The sequence below is a fragment of the Mus pahari genome, chromosome 1, assembly GCF_900095145.1.
Source record: "Mus pahari chromosome 1, PAHARI_EIJ_v1.1, whole genome shotgun sequence".
Lineage (NCBI taxonomy): Eukaryota > Metazoa > Chordata > Mammalia > Rodentia > Muridae > Mus > Mus pahari.
The window spans coordinates 157,112,778-157,137,584 of record NC_034590.1 but is presented as its reverse complement, the minus strand read 5'-3'; the positions used below and the strand labels follow the sequence as shown (position 1 = coordinate 157,137,584).

Sequence of the window (24,807 nt, the reverse complement as noted above, 5' to 3'; positions counted from 1 at the left end):
TTGTTGTGTATGTGTGTGTGTGTGTGTGTGTGTGTGTGTGTAAAACTCTAGATTCTGCATGTAAGAGGAAATGTACACTATTTTTTTTCTTTCTCCCTTTCTTTACATCCAAATGACATAGTTTCTCTTCCATCTCTCTTGGGACATTGCTTTCTGAGGCAGGGTGTCAGATGGCCTGGCTGACTTCAAACTCACTCTGTAGCCAGTCATGATCTTGAACTCTGAATCTTCTTAAGTCTCTCCTTCTCAGTGCTGGGATCACAGGCAAGTGGTACCATTGTTTCAGTGTTTTATAGTTGAGTAACCACCCTGCACCAGCCAGAGTAAGGATGAGCTGCTGTGGACAGACTCTGTCCACACACAAATGACAAGGCTGTTCATTTCCACTGGAGAGACAGTATGGTACAGTATATATGGGGGAGCTTTTCAGATTTTTTTTTTTTTTTNTTTTTTTTTTTTTTTTTTTTTTTTTTTTGATGTTGCTGTTGGTGGCAGCTTCTGGAATTGTTCTGGGGGGACTAGGGTTTCAGTCGTGAGTTCTAAGTCTCACAGACAGACTCTGAAGGAAGTTTAGGACTGTTATACTATTTTATCAGCATCCGGGAGAGCAACAGGGCAGGCAGGGTGTAAATCTTAGCAGCGTGGAGCAGAGGAGGGAAGGTTTGCGATGGGGTCAGCAGTGGCCACACCCCATAGAAGGCAGGGGAGAAGTCTTCCAAAGAACAAAGCTCAGAGTGTAAAGGCAACCTCACCGAGAGTTTTGGCTGGCATTCAAATGAGAGGAGGGAGGAGGAAGTTCGTGAAGGAGGGAAGATAGATAACTGTTCCTCCCCTTGCTTTTTTGTTGTTTGCTTTTGTTTTTAGATACAGGGTTTCTCTGTAGAGCCCTGGCTGTCCTGGAACTAGCTCTGTAAAACCAGGCTGGCCTCGAACTCAGAGACCCACTTACCTCAGTCTCCCATGTACCACCATGCCCAGCTTTCTCCCAGTTCCTTTTTTCTGTTTAAGATGATTGTTAGGCCCAATTAGATCCCCATCCCTTTTAATTTTGAATTTTAAGCTAAAGGACCATTTTATTAGAATTTAATTAGGAAAAAAAGAAAAAGAAACCAAGGCAGGCAAGTGGTAAACTTCTGTAGCTCCTGGGAGAAAAGAGGTGAAGAAAAGCAAAGGTCCAAGAAAGCTGGCAGGCTCCTCAGGGGAGGTTGGCAAAGAGCTACATGGAAGGGAGAGAGGAAGGTTTCCCAGAAACCTAGATAAAGCCTGTGTCTGGGCAAACATGCTTAGGGCTGGGCTAGTATCTGAGAAGATCGTGAAAAGTTTGATTAGCTTCCATCTGGACTCATAAGGGAGGAGACAACGGTATGTAATAGTCTAGTTCTTGAGGCAGGTGGAATGGAATGTTCCACCAAGGCCAGAAGCAGAACTTAAAGAGTCCATTCTTTTGGAGAAAGCAGCTTTCCCTAAAAGGGCCTCTGCAAAATCCTGATACTTCTGACTTCTCATAAGGTATTTTACACCTTAAAAAGGCTTTTAGTCCAGCACTTGGGAGGCAGAGGCAGGAGGATTTCTGAGTTCAAGGCCAGTCTGGTCTACAAAGTGAGTTCCAGGACAGCCAGGGATACACAGAGAAACTGTCTCGAAAAACCAAAAAAAAAAAAAAAAAAAAAAAAAATGATAATAATAATTTCAGATTTACAGTAATTAGTTACTCTGAGAATGCTGCCTTTTGAGAAATCCTTCCTCCCTCCCTTCCTGTCTTAACTGAAGCAGAGTTGGGCATTTTTATTTATTTATTTTATTTATTTATTTATTTATTTTGGTTTTTCGAGACAGGGTTTCTCTGTATAGCCCTGGTTGTCCTGGAACTCACTTTGTAGACCAAGCTGGCCTCGAACTCTGAAATCTGCCTGCCTCTGCCTCCCAAGTGCGAGTTGGGCATTATTAGAGGCCAAGACCGACCAATGAGCTGGCTCAGCAGGTTAAGATGTTAGCTGTCAAGCTTAAGGACTTGAGTCCCACCCCTGGGATGCCTGTGGTAGAAGCTGAGACCCAGGCTTGCCTGATTTCTGTCCCTTGGGCCCTCTGATCTCCACATGGGCACCAATGTCACCAATTCACAAGTTGTATGCGATTAAAAGATTTTCTCCCACCAAATGCAAATGGAGGGCTGCCATTACATATGATTACCATATGATCAAATGGACTAACTCAGTGCAGGCCACCTGGGGCAAGGACAGATTTCCTGAGTGCTTGTACAGACTGGGAGTGGTGAATGGTAGGAACTCCATTACTTGCTGACTCATCCAAAGGAGGAAGTCAGGCCCTCTCCCTCCCTAGACACTGACAAGGTCAATGGAGAGGTTGTTTTCACAGAAGCAAAAGCTCCTGGTGGAACTAGAGCAAATACCCAGAACAGTGAGGCCCCGGCTTCAGTCCCCACCAGTATCACAGAAAATATCTAACTTCCCCAGTGGTTGTGTTGTCTGTGTTTCCTGAGTATCTCATCTGAGAACCCTGTTCCTTTGGTTCTGTGGCTTCAAATATGATCGAAACTGTGGGGTTTGATTTGCAGGGAGTGAGCAGGGGGTGGGGGGCTTGATTAATGTTTGTTTCCATCTCACCGTTTTGGTTTTGAGAGGTTGCTGGGTGTGAAAGACAGGGTCTGGTGTATATTGTACAAGCACTGTGTCACCAAGCTGTACCCCTCCTCATCCCCCACTCCCTGAAGTTCATCCTCAGATCCTAAGTCAAGAACCTAGGATGGAATATACCCTCCAGATTTCTTCCCTTTTTATTTATTTTATGTATATGAATACAATGTTGCTCTCTTCAGACACACCAGATCAAGGCATCAGATTCCATTACAGATGGTTGTAAACTACCATGTGGTTGCTGGGAATTGAACTCAGGACCTCTGAAAGAGAAGCTAGTGCTCTTAACCACTGAGCCATCTCTCCAGCCTTATTGCTTTTTTTTTTTTTTTTTTTTTTTTTTTTGATGTTGCTGTTGGTGGCAGCTTCTGGAATTGTTCTGGGGGGACTAGGGTTTCAGTCGTGAGTTCTAAGTCTCACAGACAGACTCTGAAGGAAGTTTAGGACTGTTATACTATTTTATCAGCATCCGGGAGAGCAACAGGGCAGGCAGGGTGTAAATCTTAGCAGCGTGGAGCAGAGGAGGGAAGGTTTGCGATGGGGTCAGCAGTGGCCACACCCCATAGAAGGCAGGGGAGAAGTCTTCCAAAGAACAAAGCTCAGAGTGTAAAGGCAACCTCACCGAGAGTTTTGGCTGGCATTCAAATGAGAGGAGGGAGGAGGAAGTTCGTGAAGGAGGGAAGATAGATAACTGTTCCTCCCCTTGCTTTTTTGTTGTTTGCTTTTGTTTTTAGATACAGGGTTTCTCTGTAGAGCCCTGGCTGTCCTGGAACTAGCTCTGTAAAACCAGGCTGGCCTCGAACTCAGAGACCCACTTACCTCAGTCTCCCATGTACCACCATGCCCAGCTTTCTCCCAGTTCCTTTTTTCTGTTTAAGATGATTGTTAGGCCCAATTAGATCCCCATCCCTTTTAATTTTGAATTTTAAGCTAAAGGACCATTTTATTAGAATTTAATTAGGAAAAAAAGAAAAAGAAACCAAGGCAGGCAAGTGGTAAACTTCTGTAGCTCCTGGGAGAAAAGAGGTGAAGAAAAGCAAAGGTCCAAGAAAGCTGGCAGGCTCCTCAGGGGAGGTTGGCAAAGAGCTACATGGAAGGGAGAGAGGAAGGTTTCCCAGAAACCTAGATAAAGCCTGTGTCTGGGCAAACATGCTTAGGGCTGGGCTAGTATCTGAGAAGATCGTGAAAAGTTTGATTAGCTTCCATCTGGACTCATAAGGGAGGAGACAACGGTATGTAATAGTCTAGTTCTTGAGGCAGGTGGAATGGAATGTTCCACCAAGGCCAGAAGCAGAACTTAAAGAGTCCATTCTTTTGGAGAAAGCAGCTTTCCCTAAAAGGGCCTCTGCAAAATCCTGATACTTCTGACTTCTCATAAGGTATTTTACACCTTAAAAAGGCTTTTAGTCCAGCACTTGGGAGGCAGAGGCAGGAGGATTTCTGAGTTCAAGGCCAGTCTGGTCTACAAAGTGAGTTCCAGGACAGCCAAGGTTATACAGAGAAATCCTGTCTCAAAAAACCAAAAAAAAAAAAAAAAAGGCTTCTAGTGTATTTTAGTGTATGTGTGTGTTAACACACATGCACACAAAACAAAAAGCAAAAAAAAGGCTTTTAGTGTATTTTAGTGTATGTGTGTGTTAACACACATGTACACACACTAGGCCATATGTGGAGGTCAGAGGACAACTTGCCAGGTGTCACTTCTCTCTCTCCTTCCACCACGTGAGCCCAGGTACCTTTATGCCCTGAGTCGACTCACCTGCCCTGGTAATTTGACTCTTAAGGAGAGGCATTTGTGACATAGCCAGTTTTAGAGTTACTGGGGAAACAGCCGGTGAGATCCACAGCTGATTGTGAAGGAACAGTCCATTTTAAGTGGCTACCTAATAGAATCGGTCTCATTATGTGGCTCAGGCTGACCCGGAGCTCAGATCTTCTGGTGTCAGATTCCCCAGTGGCTGGGGTTACGGGTTTAAAACCCTGGTTGGTTCTTCCTTCACCTGACAAAGTGGGCTAGCTCAAGGCTATCTGGGAAGTTTGTAGCACAAAGTTAGAGCAGACTCAGACCCAAACCTCTGTCTAGGATGGCCTTGGAGTTAAGACCTGTGTAGTTTGTTGTGGTACACATGTTCAGAACTCTCACACTTAGGAGGCAGAGGGATCCCACATTTCAGGGCCGCCACATTTACATTTTAGTTCCAGGACAGCCAGGACTAGAGAGTGAGGCCTTGTCTCAAAAACAAATAGGGCTTGGGAGATGGCTCATTTAGAAGTGCTTGTGTCTCAAGCTTGAGGACTTGAATGGGCCATGTGCTCATGACCCATCTTCTCCCATGAAGGTCTCCTCTCCTCGTGGTCTGTACCTGCGACCCTCAGCCCAGTAACTGAAACCCTGGCCACTTCTATTCTCCCCAGTAACTGGCTGTAGCCATTTTTATTTAACCAATAGCTTTAAATTAGGGAGCCAGTAGCATCACTTGTTCTAAGTGAGCTCCTTGGATCTTGGGAGCTAGGATTTAGCACCGAGTACAAAGCAGCATCAGACCAACCCCCACACGCGTTACACACGTCTTGCACGGCTGTGAGCACTGCCCAGCAAGGCTAGAAGAGGGCATTAGATGCTGCCACCAAGAACCAAAGGTACATCACTTGGGATGCAGAGGCAGGTGGCGCTCTGGGTTCGAGGCCAGCCAGGGCTCCACAGAGAAAGCCTGTCTCAAACACAACAAACAAAACTTCCCACCTTTCAGGTCTGGGATGTAGCTAAAGGGGTAGAGTGCTTGCTTACCTAGCTTATGCGAGCCCTTGGCTTTGGCTACCACACTGAAGGAAAAATAAATGTTCTTCAGCTGGCAATGGTGCCTGACAGGGATGATTTCACACTCCCCAGAGCTACTTATTGAGAAACTGTCTCAAAAAGAGACATGGAAGAAACAGAAGGAAACAAGCTGGACATAGGTGGGGCATCCCTATACACCAAGCACCAGGAAGGCAGAGGCGGAGGGGAGGAGCAAAGAGTAGGAAATTATTCAGTGAAGAGAGAACTGTTCTCTTCCAAAGGACCCGAGTTCAGTTTCCAACAGACACGTTCAGTGGTTGGCAACTGCATCTTCTGCTGCCCCACCCCCAGCAAACAGGACACGCGCGCGCGCACACACAGACAGACAGACAGACACACACACACAAAACAAAAAAGTCTTGGATGGGACTGGCAATAAAGGGGCTCACCCAGCCTGGGCCTGACAACCTCCTGAGTTTGATCTCCAGCATCCACAAAGGGAAGAGAACAGACTTCCTCAAGTTGTTCTCTGATTGCCACATGGGCCATGGCCTGTGAACCTACACAAAATAAATAAGGCCACCAACTCCCTGGAGTGTTTGTATAACACGTTCAAGGCTCTGGGCTGGATACCCAACACCGCAACGGAAGTTCTCGCCTGCAATGTGCACCCCCTCAGCGTCCCAGGAGCTACAAGTTGGGCTACTGCTACGATGAAGTATTTAAAAAAAAAAAAAAAAAAAAAAAAAAGACTACTTAACATTGAAAATGAGAGGTTTGTTCCCAAACAGGGCAGATCTCTTAAAAAACTGAAATGTCAAGTGAACTCAGAGGACTACAGGCGGCAAGCATTCCTAGGGAATGCTGGTGCTAAGGTTAAAAGGGTCGTGTCCCTTACGCACACCGCACACTCTCCATCACCGTAACAAACTCGCCTTCCACTCTCTTCTACCTTTATTAGACTTTTGTTTTCCCTGTAATTGGAATGCAGTCTTTCTTCTCCATACGTAGTCTGGTGAATTTCATACCACAAAACATACTCCCAAACATACTCCCAAAACAAACGTAGGGCTATACCAAGCAGAGACGTAACAGCGGGGTTTAACCATATTATGAGGTCATAATGGTCCCACAGCCCACGATGAGGCAAACTCAATAAACAGTTGACTGCTCAATTTAAAACAGGGTTAACTCCGAAGAGGGGGGTAGAAGAAAATGAGTCAGGACAGAGGCGTGAGCTGAGCTCCTTCGCATGGTGTCTTCACAGAAGCAGACGTGGGTCAGGCAGCCCCGATGAACCAAACTGGTGCAACAATCTCCAAAGTAGGTCAGTGTCTCCTACCACTTTAAGAACCAGAAGCATCGCCCCGGCGCCTGCGCACCGACAGGGTAAACACCTCCTTTCCGCCCTCCCCCCCCCTCCTCCCAAACGCCCCAGCCGGCCGCGTTCTCCCATGTTCCCCTCCTCCGGGTGCGGTAATGGTCCGACCCAGAGTGTGGCGCTCATCCCGGAGGGTGGCGAGCCAACATGGTACGTCCCACCGCCGCACACCTCCGCGGTGTTCACGGCGCCCTTTGTCCCTTTCCCCCCCTAGCAAGTGAAGCGCAGTGGGCTGATCCCAGGGCAAGGCGGGGGAGCCGGGCTGGGGACCGGTCTGAGCCGGTCTGCGGCGCAGGCGCAGTGCGGATAAACAGGAAGCGGGCGGCAGAGGCAGCGGCAGGAGCTGCTTAGGGACTCCGGTGGGGAAAGAGAGCCGGAGAAAGCGGGCTGACCGGAGGGCGGCGGGCGTGGAGGACGAGCCAAGGCGCCTCCTCGGCCCTCCTTCCGTGGAGACACGGTGGCGGCCTCGCCCTCCGCTTAGGCTCCCGGCTCCCAGCGCGGGCGGAGGCGGCGGCTGACAAAGGGCTCGAGCCGGTGCCGCCGCCCTTGTCATCCGGGCACTCGGGGCCCCCGCCGAGAGGAAGGGGGAAGGGCGGAGGGGGAGGGGAAGGAGCCCCGGAGGCGCGCGTTCGAAGCCGCGGCCCCTTTGCAGGGCTCCGGGCTTGTGGCCCAACGGACCGAGGCCGAAGGGGAACGGCGGCCGGCGGCAGGAGGATGGTGCAGAAGGAGAGCCAGGCGGCGCTGGAGGAGCGGGAGAGCGAGCGCAACGCCAACCCTGCCGCCGCCTCGGGGGCTTCGTTGGAGCCGTCCGTAGCTCCGGCCCCCGGAGAAGACAACCCGTCGGGAGCCGGGGCGGCGGCCGCGGTCGGGGCGGCCGGAGGGGCCCGCAGGTTCCTGTGCGGTGTCGTGGAAGGTGAGTCGGCCTTCCAGCCCCGACGCGGTGCTCAGCCTCCGACCCCGGGAGGGGCGTGCTGGGGACTCTTCCGGCAGCTCCCCGCCCCCAGGACGGACGGGAGGCGTCCGTCCTTGCCAACACGGGGCCGGGGGCAGGGCGCGAGGAGACAGGCGGTGGGCACACTTCTTTACCTCTGGTATGTCCCGGCTTCGCCGACTCCCGGCTATGGAGGAGTCTGACCCCACCCTCCTCTGGCTTAGAGCCAGACGGATTTGTCGGAGGAGGAGGAGGAGGAGGCGGCGGTGGCAAGGAAGGAGCCTGTGGTCCGGCTGTGCTTCACTTCTTAGTACCTTGGGATCTCAGTCCGCAGGGATGCCTGCTTTCAAATGAGGAAATTTGTGCAGCGCTCCCATCCCCCGCCCCCATCCTTGTAAGGGGAAAAAAAAAGCCCTCACAGGCATGTTTTTACGCGTGGAGGAGCGCAGTCAGCTTATGATATTACAAATTCCTTCAGGCTTAGGAAATGTTCTGTTTTTATTTGTATTTATTTTTGTTAGCCTGTAAGTCTCCTTCACCTCTTGAGCCTCACTTGCAGCCTAGAAAAGTATCATCCTTTACCAATTGCTGTCCTTTGACTTGGGAATGTGTGTGTGTAAATATCAGTATACCACATCTCAAAGCATCTGTGATGTGGAGTTAGAATTCAGTGAAAGGCTGAATTTCTGTCTTATTTACAGTTGAAAAGAATGAGGGCGTTTTGATAGTGAGGGAAGATGCCAGAACATCTTAATTGCAATCTGAAATAGAAATGCGTAGATAATGAGCTCAGGGAAGTTTAGTTCTTCCCTAAGCACACCGTTTGTTTCTTATGGCTTTTTTGGTTTGTTTGTTTGTTTTTGGTGGCAAACTCAACATTTTCTAGTTTCTCTTTATTATCTTTTTTTTTTTTTTTTTGATTTACTGGAGAATATAAAAACTAATACTCAGGACTGAAGAGATGGCTCAGCAGTTAAGAGCATTGACTGGTTTACCAGAGGTCCTGAGTTCAATTCCCAGCAACCACATCCATGGTGGCTCACAACCATCTGTAATGGGATCTGATGCCCACTTCTTTTTGTTGTTGTTGCTTTTCGAGACAGGGTTTCTCTGAATAGCCCTGGCTGTCCTGGAACTCACTTTGTAGACCAGGCTGGCCTCGAACTCAGAAATTCACCTGCCTCTGCCTCCCGAGTGCTGGGATTAAAGGCTTGCACCACCACGCCTGGCCTGATGCCCTCTTCTGGTGTGTTTGAATACAGCTACTGTGTACTTGTACGTTAAATAAATAAAATCCTCTTTAAAAAAACATTTTAAAGATTAATACTCAAACCAAGAGGGATAAAGGTAGGATCGGCCTCCTGGTTGAGAGCACAGCCTTCCCACTGTCATGGACAGACAGGATCGTCGCTCTGGTGTTTGAGAAAGGTTAACTGGATGGGAGACCATTCTTGGCAGGAAGACATGGAACAGCAGAACAAAATTTGGGGGAAGCACTGTTGTTCCCGGAGCCCAGATTTGTGAAAACATGAGTGCCTTGTGTGTTATACATACTGGGCTTGCTGGGGTACAGACATTTTTAGGGGAGAAAAAAGTGGATTTTTTTTTTTTTTTTTTTTTTTTTTTAAATTTGAGACATCACAGTTTCATTTCTGACCATGGGTCTGAAACGGGTTATACAGAGTGCTTAGATCTTCCTGACTACCTGTTGTTAGGCTCTGCAATCTTGGTAAATGAGAAAAGATGGAAGTCCTATTTGTGGGCAGGGTCTCCTGTAGCCTAGGTGACCAGGAGCTGGCTGAAGCACAGAAGGACCTTAAACTTGTTATCTTCCTGCCCTCTGGAGTGGCTGGGATTACAGGCCACCATCCTGCTTTACGTCTAAGTTTTTGCTGTTGCTTTTTGTTTTAAATTTCCCCACACTATCCCAGTGTGTCATGGAATTCACTGGCATTCAGTTTGAGGCCATCTTGCCATACAAGAGTCTTATTGTATTGTCTAAGATCCTAGGATAGGGAAAGGTAGGAAGAGAATCTGGGGGATACAGAGCTAGCCATGCATGTTGACAGTCTGTAATCTAGGTTTGGGAGGCCAGCCCTGGCAACAAAGTAAGATCTTGTTTTAGCAACAACAAGTGAAAGGAGCTAGCTTACTGCGCCTTCTCTTGGTAGTACTAAAAGTGAACCTTCTTTAAAGTGTATTAAAATAGAGCTCTCGTTGGATGATGGCTTACACCTTTGATCTTAGTGCTCTGAAACAGGCACAGTCAGATATTCCTGGGTTTGATGCCAGTGTGGTCTACAGAGCAAGTTCCAGCACAACCAGGACTACACAGAGAGAAACCTTGTTTCAAGAGAAAAAAAGAAAAAAGAGAAACTAGAGAGTGCTGCTACAGTTTGATGATGTTTAGTTGTCATTCTTTTGGGGGTGCAGATTATCTGCCTAAGATTGGAGTAGGGGAGATGGGCATGCTAGGAAGGGAAGCACAGCCGCCTGTGCAGAGCAGAGGCAGTTGGAAGGAGTCATTCTCTTTCCACCATACAGTCCCACTCCCGGGGTGTCAGGGTTGGCCTGCATCTTTATCTGCCCTGCCATCTAGTTCTTAGAGTGCTGTGTGACCACCTCCATGGTGCTGCTGAGGAGTTGTTACCTCTTGCTAGTGATTAGGCTGAGGCAGGTTGAGGGCAAGGTTAGATAGACTATGAGGCCGTCGAGTGCGCTAGGGAGCTTCAGTGCGGCTTTGCTCATTAGTCTGTGTTTTAGTATTTCGAGTATTTGCAGTTTTTGAGTATTTGCAGTACAGAAAGAGCTGTACCAAAAAGAGAAGTTTGTTTCCTGCACTGGACACTGGGAAGTCAGTTCTGTTCCTAACTTACTATTTGGCCGTGGGATTGCGGGCTTGAAGGTTTTACTGTTGAGGACGAGTCAGTGCCACTGTTGGGTCTGTGAGTGTGTTCACATGCACACCTCCTTTATTCATTTGCTTGGTCTCCTTTGTTGTAGGAACTTTTTAAAAAGGTGATCATAGTGCGATGATTCCCACCTGGAGTTTCAGCACTTAGAAAACAGAGGTGGCAGATTACATTCTAGACCCACCTACATTAAAGAGCCACTCTATTGCAAAGTGGGTTATTTAGGTAGGTGGGGGTCTCACACACATCTTTTTCTAATTATTTGATCTTACTACCTTCTTTAGCTCTTAAAGTTACTCCTCTAGAAGTAATTAAGCTGCCTTTTTAGTTTTTTTGAGACAGGGTCTCATACTGCAGCTTAGGTTAGCCTGGAAATACATAGCCTGGACTGGCTTCAAACTACTACTGCTTTGGCCTTTTCTATACTGGGATCACGGGCAGAGCCACCATGCCTGTCGTCCTCTTCAGTGTTAACACTTCAGTTTGCTCTACTTAATCTCCAGTTGTAAGACAGAGTCACTGGTCAGTCTCATTCAGTGAGAGTGCATGCCTAGTATGTTCCAGCATTGAAAAAAAAGTATGTGTGCTTTGTTAGGTGAGTAACTGGGAATGTGGGGTCTCGTGACTACTACGCCAGTGCTCTGTCAGTGCATCATATCCTCAGGAAGAATAAGCACTATTTGGTCCTTATTTCAGTCAGTAAAAAAGAAGGTAAGTTTGGGATCTTAATGGCGGTCCTGTGCTGTGCGTGGTGATGTTCCCTGTACTGGATTTGCTGCAAGCTTGAGGGCAGCCTGAAAAGTTGTAGGCCATGCAGGTCTCCATAGTGAGACAAAACCCTGGTTACATATAATAAATGTCATTGCAGGAAATACAAAAACATATATGAGCAGTGAGGGAATAATTGATGTCACCTAACAGTGTTTCACTAAATGGTTTTCAGACCTTGCGTGTTGTGTGCACGTCTGTTAGTGCTGGGCTTCAAACCCAGAGCCTTTGGTGGCCTGGCTGGCTGTTTCCCAAATACACCACATTATCAGCACCTCTACAGTTTTTTGGGAAGGGATTCTGTGTTTTGTAATTTTTTTTTTTCCAGTAAAACTGAACCCCATTCTGAAACCTGAGAAAATTTTTATTTTTCTTTAACTCTAGGGTTTTATGGAAGACCTTGGGTTATGGAGCAGAGAAAAGAGCTCTTTAGAAGGTAAGTTTGGCTATGTGGAGCAGAGGGGACTCTAAGACACACTGAGGAGCCTGGTGTTTTCTTTCAATCCTGTACAGCTTTGCCAAGCCTAGTGGTTTTCAAACTTTTCATGGGGAAATTGAAGAGGTTTGGGGCTTTGCCTGCTTTATTCAGAGCTGTATTTTTCAAGATTTGACAGGTTGACATACTTGGTAATACTTAATTTGTTAAGACTCCATTGATAAGTAGAATATTACTTTGTCATGAGATAGAGGTACACAAAAAGTAGTAAAAATTGAGGTTAGGAGCCACGCTACTGTTGCTGCCTACTTATACATATGTCATTTTTTTTCTCTAAAGGCTTCAGAAATGGGAATTAAATACGTACTTGTATGCTCCAAAAGATGACTACAAACATAGGATGTTTTGGCGAGAGATGTATTCAGTGGAAGAAGCTGGTAATCTCTGTGTGTGTGTGTGTGTGTGTGTGTGTGTGTGTGCGCGTGTGTGTGTGTGCTTGCATCCGCCTGAATTTGTGCACAGCTGTGCAGTCAGGTGCTTGAATATGGAGTTGGTTTTCTCTTTCCAGCTGAAGGATCCAGGGATTGAATTCTGTTTGTCAGACTATGTGGCAAATACTTTTATCCTTAGCCATCTTGCTGGCTTGCTGGCAACTGTATGAGTTCATATTTGATCTCTGAATGGGAGAGGGGACTGTTTTAAGGTAGTTAACACTACACTTACTAAACATTGTATTTTATGAGTAGTTTTATCTGGTAATTAGTCTGTGAGCTAGAGAAGATTTGAAGAGTGGTACTAAACGTCCTGTTTGTTGAGCACGGCTCATGGATGATACTCTTTACATCTGCTAGGGGGCTTCAGACCACAGAGTAGTAGGCAAAATACTGAAGGAAGCCAGGATAGGATTTGGACAAAGAAGTAAGGCGCTTGCTTTGAGTGCAAATTTAAGGGACTCTTCAGGTTTAAGTAATGGAGATTGTTTTGTATAATTAATTTGGGGCATTGTCTTAGTTTTCAGTTGTTATGACAAACCACAGTAATCATGGCAACTTAACAAAAGAATGTTCTAGAGGGTTAGAGTCCATGTCCACGGGGAACATGGCATCCTGTGGGCAAGCTGGAGCAGTAGCTGTGAGATTACATCTAGATTCACAAGCTGAGTCTCAGGGATCAACTGGAGGGAAACAGGCTCTGAAACCTCAAAGCTGGAACAAGACCATATCCCCTAAGCCTTCCCAAACAGTTCCACCAACCAGGGACCTAACCAGGGATTCAAACATGAGCCTGTGGGGCCATTATTTATTCAAAGTAGCGGTACACACCATTAATTCCAGCATTTTAAGAGGCAGAAGTATAGGTGGATCTCCTAGGACAGCTTTGTAAATCAGACAAGTGAACACAGAAAAATTTAAAAATAATTAAAAAAAACATGCTTTACTGATACTAAACTTGTTTGTCCGTTGTGGGTAAGAAACTATTTGAAAAGAGGGGGAAAGGTCTCTCTGAACTTCTGTGTGTGTGTTCGATGCAGGTCTTACTTCATAATCAAAGCTAGCCTGGAATTCACTTCAGTGTGTAGCCTGGGCTGGCAGTCTCCTGCTTCAGCCTCTTGAGTGCTCTGATTTTAGGAGTGAGCCAACATGTTGGGCTTGTGAAACTTGTTCTTTTCTTTTGGTATGATGGGTTATTTTAAGCTTGTGCCATTTTGTGTGGCCTGTTATCAGATAGGCGATTGTTTTCTCTTCGTTATTTTGAGACATCGTCACTGTATAGCCCAGGTTGGCCCTGGCATTTGTTTGCTGTGTTTTTGAGGCTGGTCTTGACCTGATTTCCTGCTTCAAGATTACCAGGGTGTGCTAACATACACTACAGGAATGTGAGACTTTCTACATTTTAACTTTTAAAATGAAAGAACTTTTCCTTACTGTAAGTGGAAGAAATGATCTCTTCAGTTAGTAAAGTTTCTTTGAGTGTTCCTGTTGCTTTCTAAAATTATGGACTCTTCTCTAGAGCAACTTATGACTCTCATCTCTGCTGCACGAGAATATGAAATAGAATTCATCTATGCTATTTCGCCAGGATTAGATATCACTTTTTCTAACCCCAAGGAAGTATCAACATTGAAACGCAAATTGGACCAGGTAATTCTTTTTTAGTTTTTTGACTCAATATTGAAGTGGAGGGTTTTTTTGTTTTGTTTTTTGGGGGGTGGGGGTTGTTTTACTTTATGATGTTAAAAGGAACTCAAGTTTTGGGTAGAGAAATGTTTGTTTGTTTGTTTGGTTTTTCACTTCTGTAGACCAGGCTGACCTTGAACTCAGAAATCTACTGCCTCTGTCTCCCGAGTGCTAGGATTAAAGGCATGTGCCACCACTACCTGGCTGGTTTGTTATTTTCAAGACAGGGCTTCTCAATGTAGCCCTGGCTGTCCTAGAACTAACTCTGTAGACCAGGTGGCCTCAGAGACCTCTGCCTCTGCCTCTGCCTCCGCCTCCACTTCCGCCTCCTGAGTGCTAGGATTAAAGTTATGCACCACAACCCCCTCATTGATTTCTCTGCCTTGTATAAACATTATTTAATCATACAGTCCAGTCCAAAATTAAAATTGGGTCCCAAAGCACTAGCTATATTAACTTGGAGTTGTTGCCACTGAAAATATAAAAAGATGAGATATGCTTTTATATACCAAGTAAAATATTTGCCTTTCAGATAACCATTAATATATATTCTTAAAAGAATTTTCCCCTCTTAAGATAAGCTAAAAGCTAATAATCATGTTGGTTTTTCTTTTCTAAGGTCTCTCAGTTTGGGTGCAGGTCGTTTGCTTTGCTTTTTGATGATATTGACCATAATATGTGTGCAGCAGACAAAGAGGTGTTCAGTTCCTTTGCACATGCACAAGTTTCCATCACAAATGAAATTTATCAGTACCTGGGAGAGCCAGAAACCTTCCTCTTCTGTCCTACAGGTATTGTATATAAATAACTCTGGGTTTAATTCGTCTTAAGATAACTTAGAAGGACCCTTGCGCTGGACCTATTGCATCCTGTCCTTCAAAATCTTACATAGGAAAAAATTAGGACCTTATAATACCAAAGAAGTAAGTTGGAGATGTTTTGTGCTTTTAGTTTAGAGAAAATAGTATTGAGATGAAAGCTTGAACAAGTCAGGTTCTCTTGTTTTTACCTTAGTCCTGTCTCCCTCCCTCCTGATTGTTCCTCTTTCCGCCCATGGCTCTGGTCTCTCCGGTTCTCACTCCTCTCACTCTCATGGAGCCTAGAAAGTGCAGCAGCTGTACCACATAGCTAGCTCTCTTCCATTGAAAGAGGTTCAGTCTCTTTCAGTCGCCTCTCACGGATCACCTCCACAAAACTTTGTTCTCTCCTTTCTTGTTCAGGAAGGATGTTAGTTGTAAGAAATATTTTAGTCAGAATTCTTTTTGGTGGGGGTATTAGATTTTGGTCTCATGGATCACAGGCTAGCCTCAGACTTGAACACCAACCTGCCTCATTCTCCCAAATCTGTCTGGGATGTATACAGATATGCGTACAGATGCATATACCACATGACAGGCTTAATTGTTTCTTTAAAATTAAATTTTTGTAAAATTGTATGAAATGACTTTCTAATGACTGAGATCATAAAGATTGCTTGGTGCTACTGAAAATATCAGGGTTTTGTTTGTTTTTAAGATACAGGTTCTCAAAGCTGAGTAAGGCTGTGGTACATAGGGATTGCAGGCTTAGACTTTTTTTTTTTTTTAAAGATTTTATTTATTTATTATATGTAAGTACATTGTAGCTGTCTTCAGACACTCCAGAAGAGGGCGTCAGATCTTGTTACGGATGGTTATGAGCCACCATGTGGTTGCTGGGATTTGAACTCTGGACCTTCAGAAGAGCAGTCGGGTACTCTTACCCACTGAGCCATCTCACCAGCCCCCAGGCTTAGACTTTTCAAAACCTACTTTAATAAGACGTTGGTGTGTTCTGTTTTTTTGTTTTTGTTTTTTAAGATTTATGTATTCATTATATATAAGTATACTGTAGCTGCCTTCAGACACACCAGAACAGGACATCAGATCCCATTACAGATGGTAGTCAGCCACCATGTGGTTGCTGGGATTTGAATTCAGGTTCCCTGGAAGAGCAGTTGGTGAGTGCTCTTAACTGCTGAGCCATCTCTCCAGCCCTTAATGAGGGTTCTCAAACATGCCAGGCTCCCTTCTAGCCCACCACCCACCCGAGGTAGTGGATAAAAAAAGTTAACAGGGTAAAGGGGGTTGTAGACCTGTTTAGAAGTAGTTCTTTGGGGCAGTTACAATCTTGGTTGTCAGCAGTCCAGTCCTTCTAGCAAACACCAATCCAAATCAGCAGCTGCAGTCCAGTCCACTTGCCCGACACCTGCGCAGGAGTCAGAACCAGCATTGCATTTCCATCCAAGGGTGAATCTCCGGGCTCTGCCAGGAGCTGCCAGAATATCATTGCAAGTTCTCTGGCGAGTTATTCTGTGAAGTTGCAATGAGTGAAGATCAGCAATTTGATGCCAGGCGAATCAGTATATGAGTGTCTGCAAAGACTGTCGAAGCAAAGCATAGGGAACCAATGTGATAGCTTCCTCCACATCCTGTGGGGTCCTGTTTATAGTCTCTCTAGACATCATGTGTCCAAAACCATCTCTCACCTGTGTCTGCTTCAGCAAAACATCCTTTTACCTGTCTGCCACAGCAAAATATCATTATGACCTAACTGGGTTTCCAAAGAAACCAGAAATTGCTACATCACAGGAAGGCCCTGTTTGTTTTGTTTTGTTTCTAGAAACTGGGCATGGAGATGATGTCAGTAACCTGAGTGCTGGGGACCAGGGAAGGAAGTAAACCACTGCTAGTGTGGGCTGCTTACAGACCCTGTTCCCTAAAGAAAAGAGAAAGGCTCCATGTAATAAAGGCTGCTCTGTAACACTGCTGCTGAGCCTAGACTGACACAATGGGAATTTCCTGACTTGGGATCTGGAGTTGAGTTTACAGGCAGGCGCACCACCAGTTTGAATGTCTGATCATATGTAACATCTGCTTAAGTTTATTCCTTTTATATATAATACAGAGCTCTTTAGTGTTTGAATAAAAACACAGAATTTGTAAGCATTTCCCCCAGTTACAAATGAGCACTTCAGCCCTAACTTCTCTTTCTCCCCTTGTGTGTTCAGAGTACTGTGGTACTTTCTGTTATCCAAACGTGTCCCAGTCTCCTTACTTGAGGACTGTGGGTGAGAAGCTGCTGCCTGGGATTGAGGTGCTTTGGACAGGTAAGTCCTAGGGATCCATAGTAAAGCTTTCGTCACCAGGGCTTAGAGAAACTGCTATCTTTTTATTGGCTTAATATAAAAAGATTATCTTTTGAGACAGGGTCTTGTATATTCCAGGCCTAGAATTTGCTGTGTAGCCATGGATGACCTTGAATTTAACAATTCTTACCTCCCTAGTACTGGGAATGCAGCTGTGTCCAATGCATCGTGTATTCTGGCAACTCTTAACTATTTAGGTGTGTCACTGGACTCTTAGGGAAATTTCTGTTTTATAAAATGAGTTAAAGGATATGTTGCTGTGTTATTTCAGCAAGGAAAATGAAGCAAGCCATAGTAGCATATACCTTTAATCCCAAATTTTGGGAAGCAGAGGCTGATGGATCTTTGTAATTTCAAGACCAGCTTGGTCCACATAGTGAATTTCAGGACAGCCAGGGCACAGAAGAGACTGTCTTTTTAAAAAAAAAAAAAAAAAAAAAAGAAAATTTTTTTGAGACAGGGTTTCTCTGTATAGCCAGGCTGGCCTCGAACTCAGAAATCCTCCTGCCTCTGCCTCCCACGTGCTGGGATTAAAGGCATGCGCCAACACGCTCAACAAAAATTTTTTTAAAAGAAGAAAAATTGAGCACCTTGGTGAGGTGGTACACAATGGTTGTTCCATACTTGGGAGACTGGAGCAGGAGGATCATTAGACCGACCCCAACCTTGTAAACTGAAGAGAAGGAAGACAGGGGAGATGAGTTTAGGGATAGAGTTTAGCAGTGTAGCCCATCAGCTTACTACTACATGTAAAAAAAACCCTGGGTTTAATCTCCATTGCTTCAGAAACCAGGTTGGTGGAGAGAGGAACTTTGAAAGTGTATACATGGGCTGGAGAGATGGCTCAGTGGTTAAGAGCACTGACTGCTCTTCCAAAGGTCCTGAGTTCAAATCCCAGCAACCACATGGTGGCTCACAACCATCTGTAATGAAATCAGGGTTCTGAAAGAGGTTCTCCCTCTTCTGGAGTGTCTGAAGACAGCAACAGTGTACTTACATATAATAAATAAATATTAAAAAAAAAAAAAAAAGAAAGTGTATACATGAAAACAAAGCTGCTTATGTATTTTAATGAAAACAAAGCTGCTTATGTATTTTAAATTACTTTATTGCCTGGTTTCTGTAAGTGGTGTATGTGTGTGATTGCATGTGTCAGGGTACACTTGTGGCGGTCAGGGAACAACTTCTGATACCACTCTCCTTAACCAACTGAGCCATCTCCCGAGCCCAGGTCGTATTTAAATCTTTCATTACACATGAGAGAGACTGTGTGTGGGCCCTCCATTCCCTGACCCCTGTAGGATATGTGGGTTAGAGAACACTCTATGGGAGCTGAAACCATCCGCCATGAGGGTGCTGGTTGTCGGCTTGGTGGGCAAGCACTTTTATATACTGAGTCATGATACTAACCTTCCCAGCGTATTTCATCTCTTTACAGTTTTTAATTTTAGTTAATGTTTGAACGCTTGGCTGCATGTATACCACATGCCAGAAGAGGGCATCTGATACCTTTATAAATGGTTGTGAGTCACCATGTGGTTGCTGGGAATTGAACTCAGGGTCTCTGGAAAAGCATCCAGTGTTCTTAACTACTGAGCCATCTCACCAGCTCCTCTTTTCATTTTTTATTACATTTTGATGTCTGTGTGTGCGTGCGCTTGTGCACTGGCAGAAGACAACTTGTGGGACTTGCTTCTCTCCACCTACCCTGTAGATCATGGAGATTGATCAGGTTGTCAAACTTGCCTTTGAAGATCTATTTTTATGTTTATTTTACCTGCGTGCATATATGTATGCTTGGTGCCCATGGATGTTAGAAGGGATAGATTCCCAGGAATTGGAGTTAAGGATATTTGTGAATTACCATAAGCATGCTGGGAATCTAACCCATGTTCTCTGCAAGGGCAACAAATGCTCTTAACCACTGAGCCTTCTCTCCAGCCCTGCTATAGTATATTTTAAGAACCCTGTAGAAAGTTTTGTAAATAAGTTATTTCAATAAATTATTTCTAGGTCCAAAAGTTGTTTCAAAAGAAATTCCAGTGGAATCTATTGAAGAAGTTTCTAAGATCATTAAGAGAGCTCCAGTGATCTGGGATAACATTCATGCTAATGATTATGATCAGAAGAGGCTGTTTTTGGGTCCCTACAAAGGAAGATCCACAGAGCTCATCCCACGGTTAAAGGGAGTACTAACTAATCCAAATTGTGAATTTGAAGCTAACTACGTTGCCATACACACCCTTGCCACTTGGTACAAGTCAAACATGAACGGAGTGAGGAAGGATGTGGTGATGAGTAAGTACCTGCGCTTGATGGTGGACCGGGGCCGCTTGTAAGCACTATTGCTCTGTGTCTCATTACAGCCTTTGTTATAGTGTGTGTTCACTTCTCTTACTTAGATACATAACAGGAAAAGACTGATGCCCTTGCACAAGTTACTGTTTTGCAAAGTCCCTAATAGAGTTAAAAGTGAGAATGTTAGCCGGGTGTGGTGGCGCACGCCTTTAATTCCAGCACTCGGGAGGCAGAGACAGGTGGATTTCTGAGTTCGAGGCCAGNAAAAAAAAAAAGAGTTTTTTTTTCACCCTTCTCCAGGGGTGTACTTCGGGGCAATTGCTATTCCTTTAAAACTGTCTCCCTAAATCAAGATATTTAAATATTAAATGTATGGCATATTCAACTTCAGAAAAAAAAAAAAAAAATAAAAAAAAAAAAAAAAAAAAAAGAGAATATTGGCTGTTTATTGACTTGCATTTAATGCTATTGTGTGCCAGGTGCACCTTCCTGGATGTTGAGTAGAAAGAATGAAGTGTACCACTCTTGAAAAAACAATCTTATGTTCAGGAAGACAAGCAGGTATTTGTAGTGTCTGTACAGCATGCTATGATGCCTGTCTGCAGTATGGTAGCAGGAAGAGTGATAACTTGCAGTGTTGGTAAACAGCTGAACAGGCATTTGAGCTAGATTAAGTATAAGAGTTGCTGCATAGGGGCTCAGTGGAAAATAACGGTCATAAACATTTTGAAGTTAGAGCAGGGTTAAAGATGCTAGCTGTGCAAGCTAGCAGCCTGAAATTCAGTGTCTGGAACCACATAATGGAAGGAAAGAAGGAACTCTACAAAGTTATCCTCTGATCTTCATGTGTATGCTAAGGAATCACTGCCCACAGACACTGGGTACACATAATGATAAATAAAAATTTTTAAAAATTTGAAGTTAGTCTGAAGCAGGGCTATTGATGACATTTGGGGTAGGAGTCCTTTCTGTCATGACACATGGCGTATGTATGTAGCTATAGTCTGTGCCCTTGCAGTTTTTCATTGAATTGAGGCCTTTAATGGCTTGGTCATTGCTGTTTCACTCCAATAAAAGACACAATTAGGAGTATAATAATGTGCATGCATGGTGTTTAACTCCTACATATTTGAAGACAGAGCATGATAACATTTACATGATAGATGTTAGATTAGCCAAACTCAGCTGTGCTCCACGGTAGAGTTTCTGAATGCTAAGCTGACTTATGCCTGTCCACTCAATTGTTTGGCCTTATGCCCAGTCTGTGGGTAGTCCCAGCACTCAGAAATAGAGGCAGGCAGGCAGATCTCTGAGTTAGAGACCAGCCTGGTCTACATATACATAGTTCAGGGACAGCCAGTGAGACCTTACATAGTGAGCCTTTACATAGTGAGACCTTACATAGTGAGATCCTATCTCGAAAAAGAAAAAAAAGAAATGATTTTGTAGTAATGATGTTATAAGAGCCTGAAGACTCAGGTGGCTTTCTTTATGCAAAGGTTAGTGTAATGTTGTTATTTAACCTTGCTATCTCATTATTGGTATTAGGGGAACATATATGACCAATTTTTCTAATGATTCTAACATACTTATTTTAGTTGGAACCTTAAGCAGGTAAGTGAGTTTGTAGGTGGTTATTGGAGGAACTGGTATTTGTGTCCTTATCTTTGAGATTTGTTTGTTTTTTGCTGCTTTGAGCTTACTACATACATCTTCACTTAAGAGGAGGTTTTCTATTAAAAACTATTTTTGTGCTTTTTTTCCCTCACAGCTGACAGTGAAGACAGCACTGTATCAATACAGATAAAGTTAGAAAATGAAGGCAGTGATGAAGACATTGAGACTGATGTTCTCTATAGCCCGCAGATGGCTTTAAAGCTGGCTTTAACTGAGTGGCTGCAGGAGTTCGGTGTCCCTCATCAGTACAGTAGTGAGTAGGGCTGTGGTGGGCGGGCTGCTGCCAGGATGAAAGATGCATTTAACTTCATCTTAGTCCACTAATTCTTGTTTTATGGTTTATTTTAGATTTTATATTCACTTAAGTGTATACACATTTGTGTGTGTGTATGAGTGGTTGTGCAGGTGCACGTGTGCTTGTGTATGCAGGTGCCAGAGGGTTGGCCCTGGGTGTCATTCCTCAGAAACTGTCCACCTTGGAATTTTGCTTTTTGATATGATTTCATGTATTCCAGATTGGCCTCTAATCTGACATGTAACCCAAGAAGAACTTGAATTTTTGGTTTGCTTTGAGACAGGGTTTCTCTACCTGGAATTCACTCTGTAGACCAGGCTGGCCTCTAACTCAACAGATTCACTTGCTTCTGTTTCCTGCGTTCTTGGAATATAGACCTACCTGTTCTACTACACAGGCCAAGCCTGCTTTTATCAGGGGATTGGATTACAGAGTTCTCACAAAAGTACAGTCATGCCCCTTCCTTTAGATCCACTAAGCAAAGTGTAATTGAGGTTTTGTGGTTTTTGTTTTTTGTTTGTTTTTAAAGCTGGCATGTAGTCCAGGTTGGCTTAGAACTTGCTGTGTAGCCACAGATGTCCTGGCGTCCTTCCTACTCCTGCCTTGCCTCCCCAGTGCTGGGATTTTAGGCATGGCCAGCTTTATTTATTTATTTATTTAGGTTTTTCGGGACAGGGTTTCTCTGTNTAGCCCTGGCTGTCCTGGAACTCACTCTGTAAACCAGGCTGGCCTTGAACTCAGAAATCTGCCTGCCTCTGCCTCTCAAGTGCTGGGATTAAAGGCGTGTGCCACCACGCCTGGCTATGGCCAGCTCTTTTAAAACATTTTTTTATTGTGTTTGAGTCTTCTGCTTGCATGTGTATCTGTACAGCATGTGTATACAGTGCCAGTGGAGGCTAGGAAGGGGTGTTGGAGCATTTGGAACTCAGTTACACATGCTTGTAAGCTTTCATGTGGTTATTGGGAGCTGAATCTGGGTTTTCTAGTAAACTTCTTTTGAGGCAAGGTGGTCCTTGTTTGGCCTGCAACAGTGCTGGAAATAACAGGTGTTTGCACTGTGACCGGCATGAGTAATTAGGCTTTGATGGCATAGAAGTTAAGAGCACTTCCTGCTCTTGGCAGAGGTCCTGCGGTTCAGTTCTCTACACACGTTAACTTACAATCATCTGTAACCTCAGTTTGAGGAGATATGATACCCTCTTCTGGTCTCTGAGGGTACCAGGCATACATGTGGTATGCACGCACGCATGAATGAATGAATGTGCTCTATAGGCATTGGGTCCCTCTGGAGTTACAGTTAGATGTCATTGTCAGCTGCCTGATACGGGTGCTGGGAACTAAACTCCGGTTCTCTGCAAACACAGTACACTCACTTTATCTCCAGACAGGGTCTAACTTTGTAGCCACTTGTCCTGGAGACTCACTATAGGCTAACCTTGAACTCAGAGAGATTCTGTCTCTGCATCCCGAGTTGTTAGTATTAATAGCATGTGCCACCATGCCTGTCTACAGTATGCAGACGGGTGTGCCATCATGTCCACTTTTTTGTTGTTGCTTTTCAAGACAGGGTTTCTCTGTGTAGCCCTGGCTGTCCGTGGAACTCACTCTGTAGACCAGGCTGGGCTCAAACTCAAAATCTGCCTGCCTGTGCCTCCCAAGTGCTGGGATTAAAGGCATGTGCCACCGCTGTCCAGTTTCAACTAATTTTTAATTAAGTTTATTGATTTATTATGTGCACACACAAGTGTGTACATACTATGGCACAGTTTTCAAAAGTCAGTTCTTTCCATGCCAATCCTAGGGAGCAGACTCACATCATTAGGCTGTCTGCCTGGCCTGGGTGGAGGGCAAGCATCCCAAAATCTAATTAGTCCAATTTGTTTTGTTTCTAGCTTTGATTGCCTTTGTCTCTTCCTCTCCCCGTTGTAGGTAGGCAAGTTGCACACAGTGGAGCTAAGACAAGTGTGGTCGATGGGAGTCCCTTAGTTGCAGCACCCTCTTTAAATGCCACAACTGTAGTGACAACAGTTTACCAGGAGCCCATTATGAGCCAGGGAGCAGCTTTGAGTGGTGAACCCTCAGCTCTGACCAAGGAAGAGGAAAAGAAACAGCCAGATGAGGAACCCATGGATATGGTGGTAGAAAAGCAAGAAGAAGCAGAGCACAAGAGTGACAACCAAATACTAACTGAGATTGTTGAAGCTAAGATGGCAGAGGAGTTGAGACCAATGGACACGGATAAGGAGAGCATGGCTGAATCCAAATCCCCAGAGATGTCCATGCAGGAAGACTGCATTCCTGATGTGGCTCCTATGCAGACAGATGAGCAAACACACAAGGAGCAGTTTGTGCCAGGTCCAAATGAAAAGCCTCTGTACACCGCAGAGCCCGTGACTCTGGAGGACTTACAGTTACTCGCTGACCTCTTCTACCTTCCTTATGAGCACGGGCCCAAAGGAGCACAGATGCTACGGGAATTCCAGTGGCTTCGAGCAAACAGCAGTGTTGTCAGTGTCAACTGCAAAGGGAAAGACTCGGAAAAAGTAAGTGTGCTCATTGTCCCTCAGTGGCTCCTCACGGTGCTGGGAAAGTGGAACATTGTTTACAGTGTCTTAAAAACATTTTAGCCAGGCGTGGTGGCACACGCCTTTAATCCCAGCACTTGGGAGGCAGAGGCAGGCAGAATTCTGAGTTCGAGGCCAGCCTGGTCTGCAAAGTGAGTTCCAGGACAGCCAGGGCTACACAGAGAAACCCTGTCTCAAAAACCAAAAAAACAATCAAACAAACAAACAAAAAACATTTTAGGGTTGGAGAGATGGCTCAGTGGTTAAGAGCAGTCAGTGCTCTTGACAGGAGGTCCTGAGTTTAATTCCCAGCAAGCACACGGTGGCTCATAACCATCTGTAATGGGATCTGATGCCCTCCCTCTTCTGGTGTGTCTGAAGACAGCAACAATGTACTCAAATGAAATAAATAAATAAAAAACAAAAAGACAAATAAAAATTTTAAGTGGTTTTTTTGTTTGTTTAGTTGTTGTTGGGTTTTTGTTTTGTTTGTAGGTTTTTTTTTTGTTTTGGTTTAGTTTTTTGGTATTTCAAGACAGGGCTTCTCTTGTAGCCCTGGCTGTCCTGGAACTCAAAGATATCTATCTGCCTTCACCTTCCAAGTGGTGGGATTAAAGATGTGGGCCACTGCTGCCCAGCTTTATTTGTGACTAAGTCCTGGTGTGTGTGTGCGTGTGTGTACACATACAGTATACATGTTTCCCCAGAGGCGTTAGATCCCTTGGAGTAGACTGAACAGACTGGCAGGTAGTTCCAGCTGACCTCCAAT

General features: G+C 44.9%; 1 protein-coding gene across 1 annotated transcript in view; it reads left to right on the top strand.

Annotated features, from left to right (window-relative positions):
• Positions 1–7,105: 7,105 nt before the first annotated feature.
• Positions 7,106–24,807, top strand: part of Oga (O-GlcNAcase) — a 34,100-nt gene continuing 16,398 nt past the window's right edge. The window contains exons 1-9 of the mRNA XM_029535279.1: positions 7,106–7,727; positions 11,810–11,861; positions 12,201–12,298; positions 13,872–14,002; positions 14,658–14,829; positions 17,067–17,165; positions 19,218–19,502; positions 21,274–21,432; positions 23,404–24,017. Coding sequence (XP_029391139.1) covers positions 7,529–7,727; positions 11,810–11,861; positions 12,201–12,298; positions 13,872–14,002; positions 14,658–14,829; positions 17,067–17,165; positions 19,218–19,502; positions 21,274–21,432; positions 23,404–24,017 — 1,809 coding nt within the window. The 5' untranslated portion in view covers positions 7,106–7,528. The remainder of the gene's footprint in view (positions 7,728–11,809; positions 11,862–12,200; positions 12,299–13,871; positions 14,003–14,657; positions 14,830–17,066; positions 17,166–19,217; positions 19,503–21,273; positions 21,433–23,403; positions 24,018–24,807) is intronic.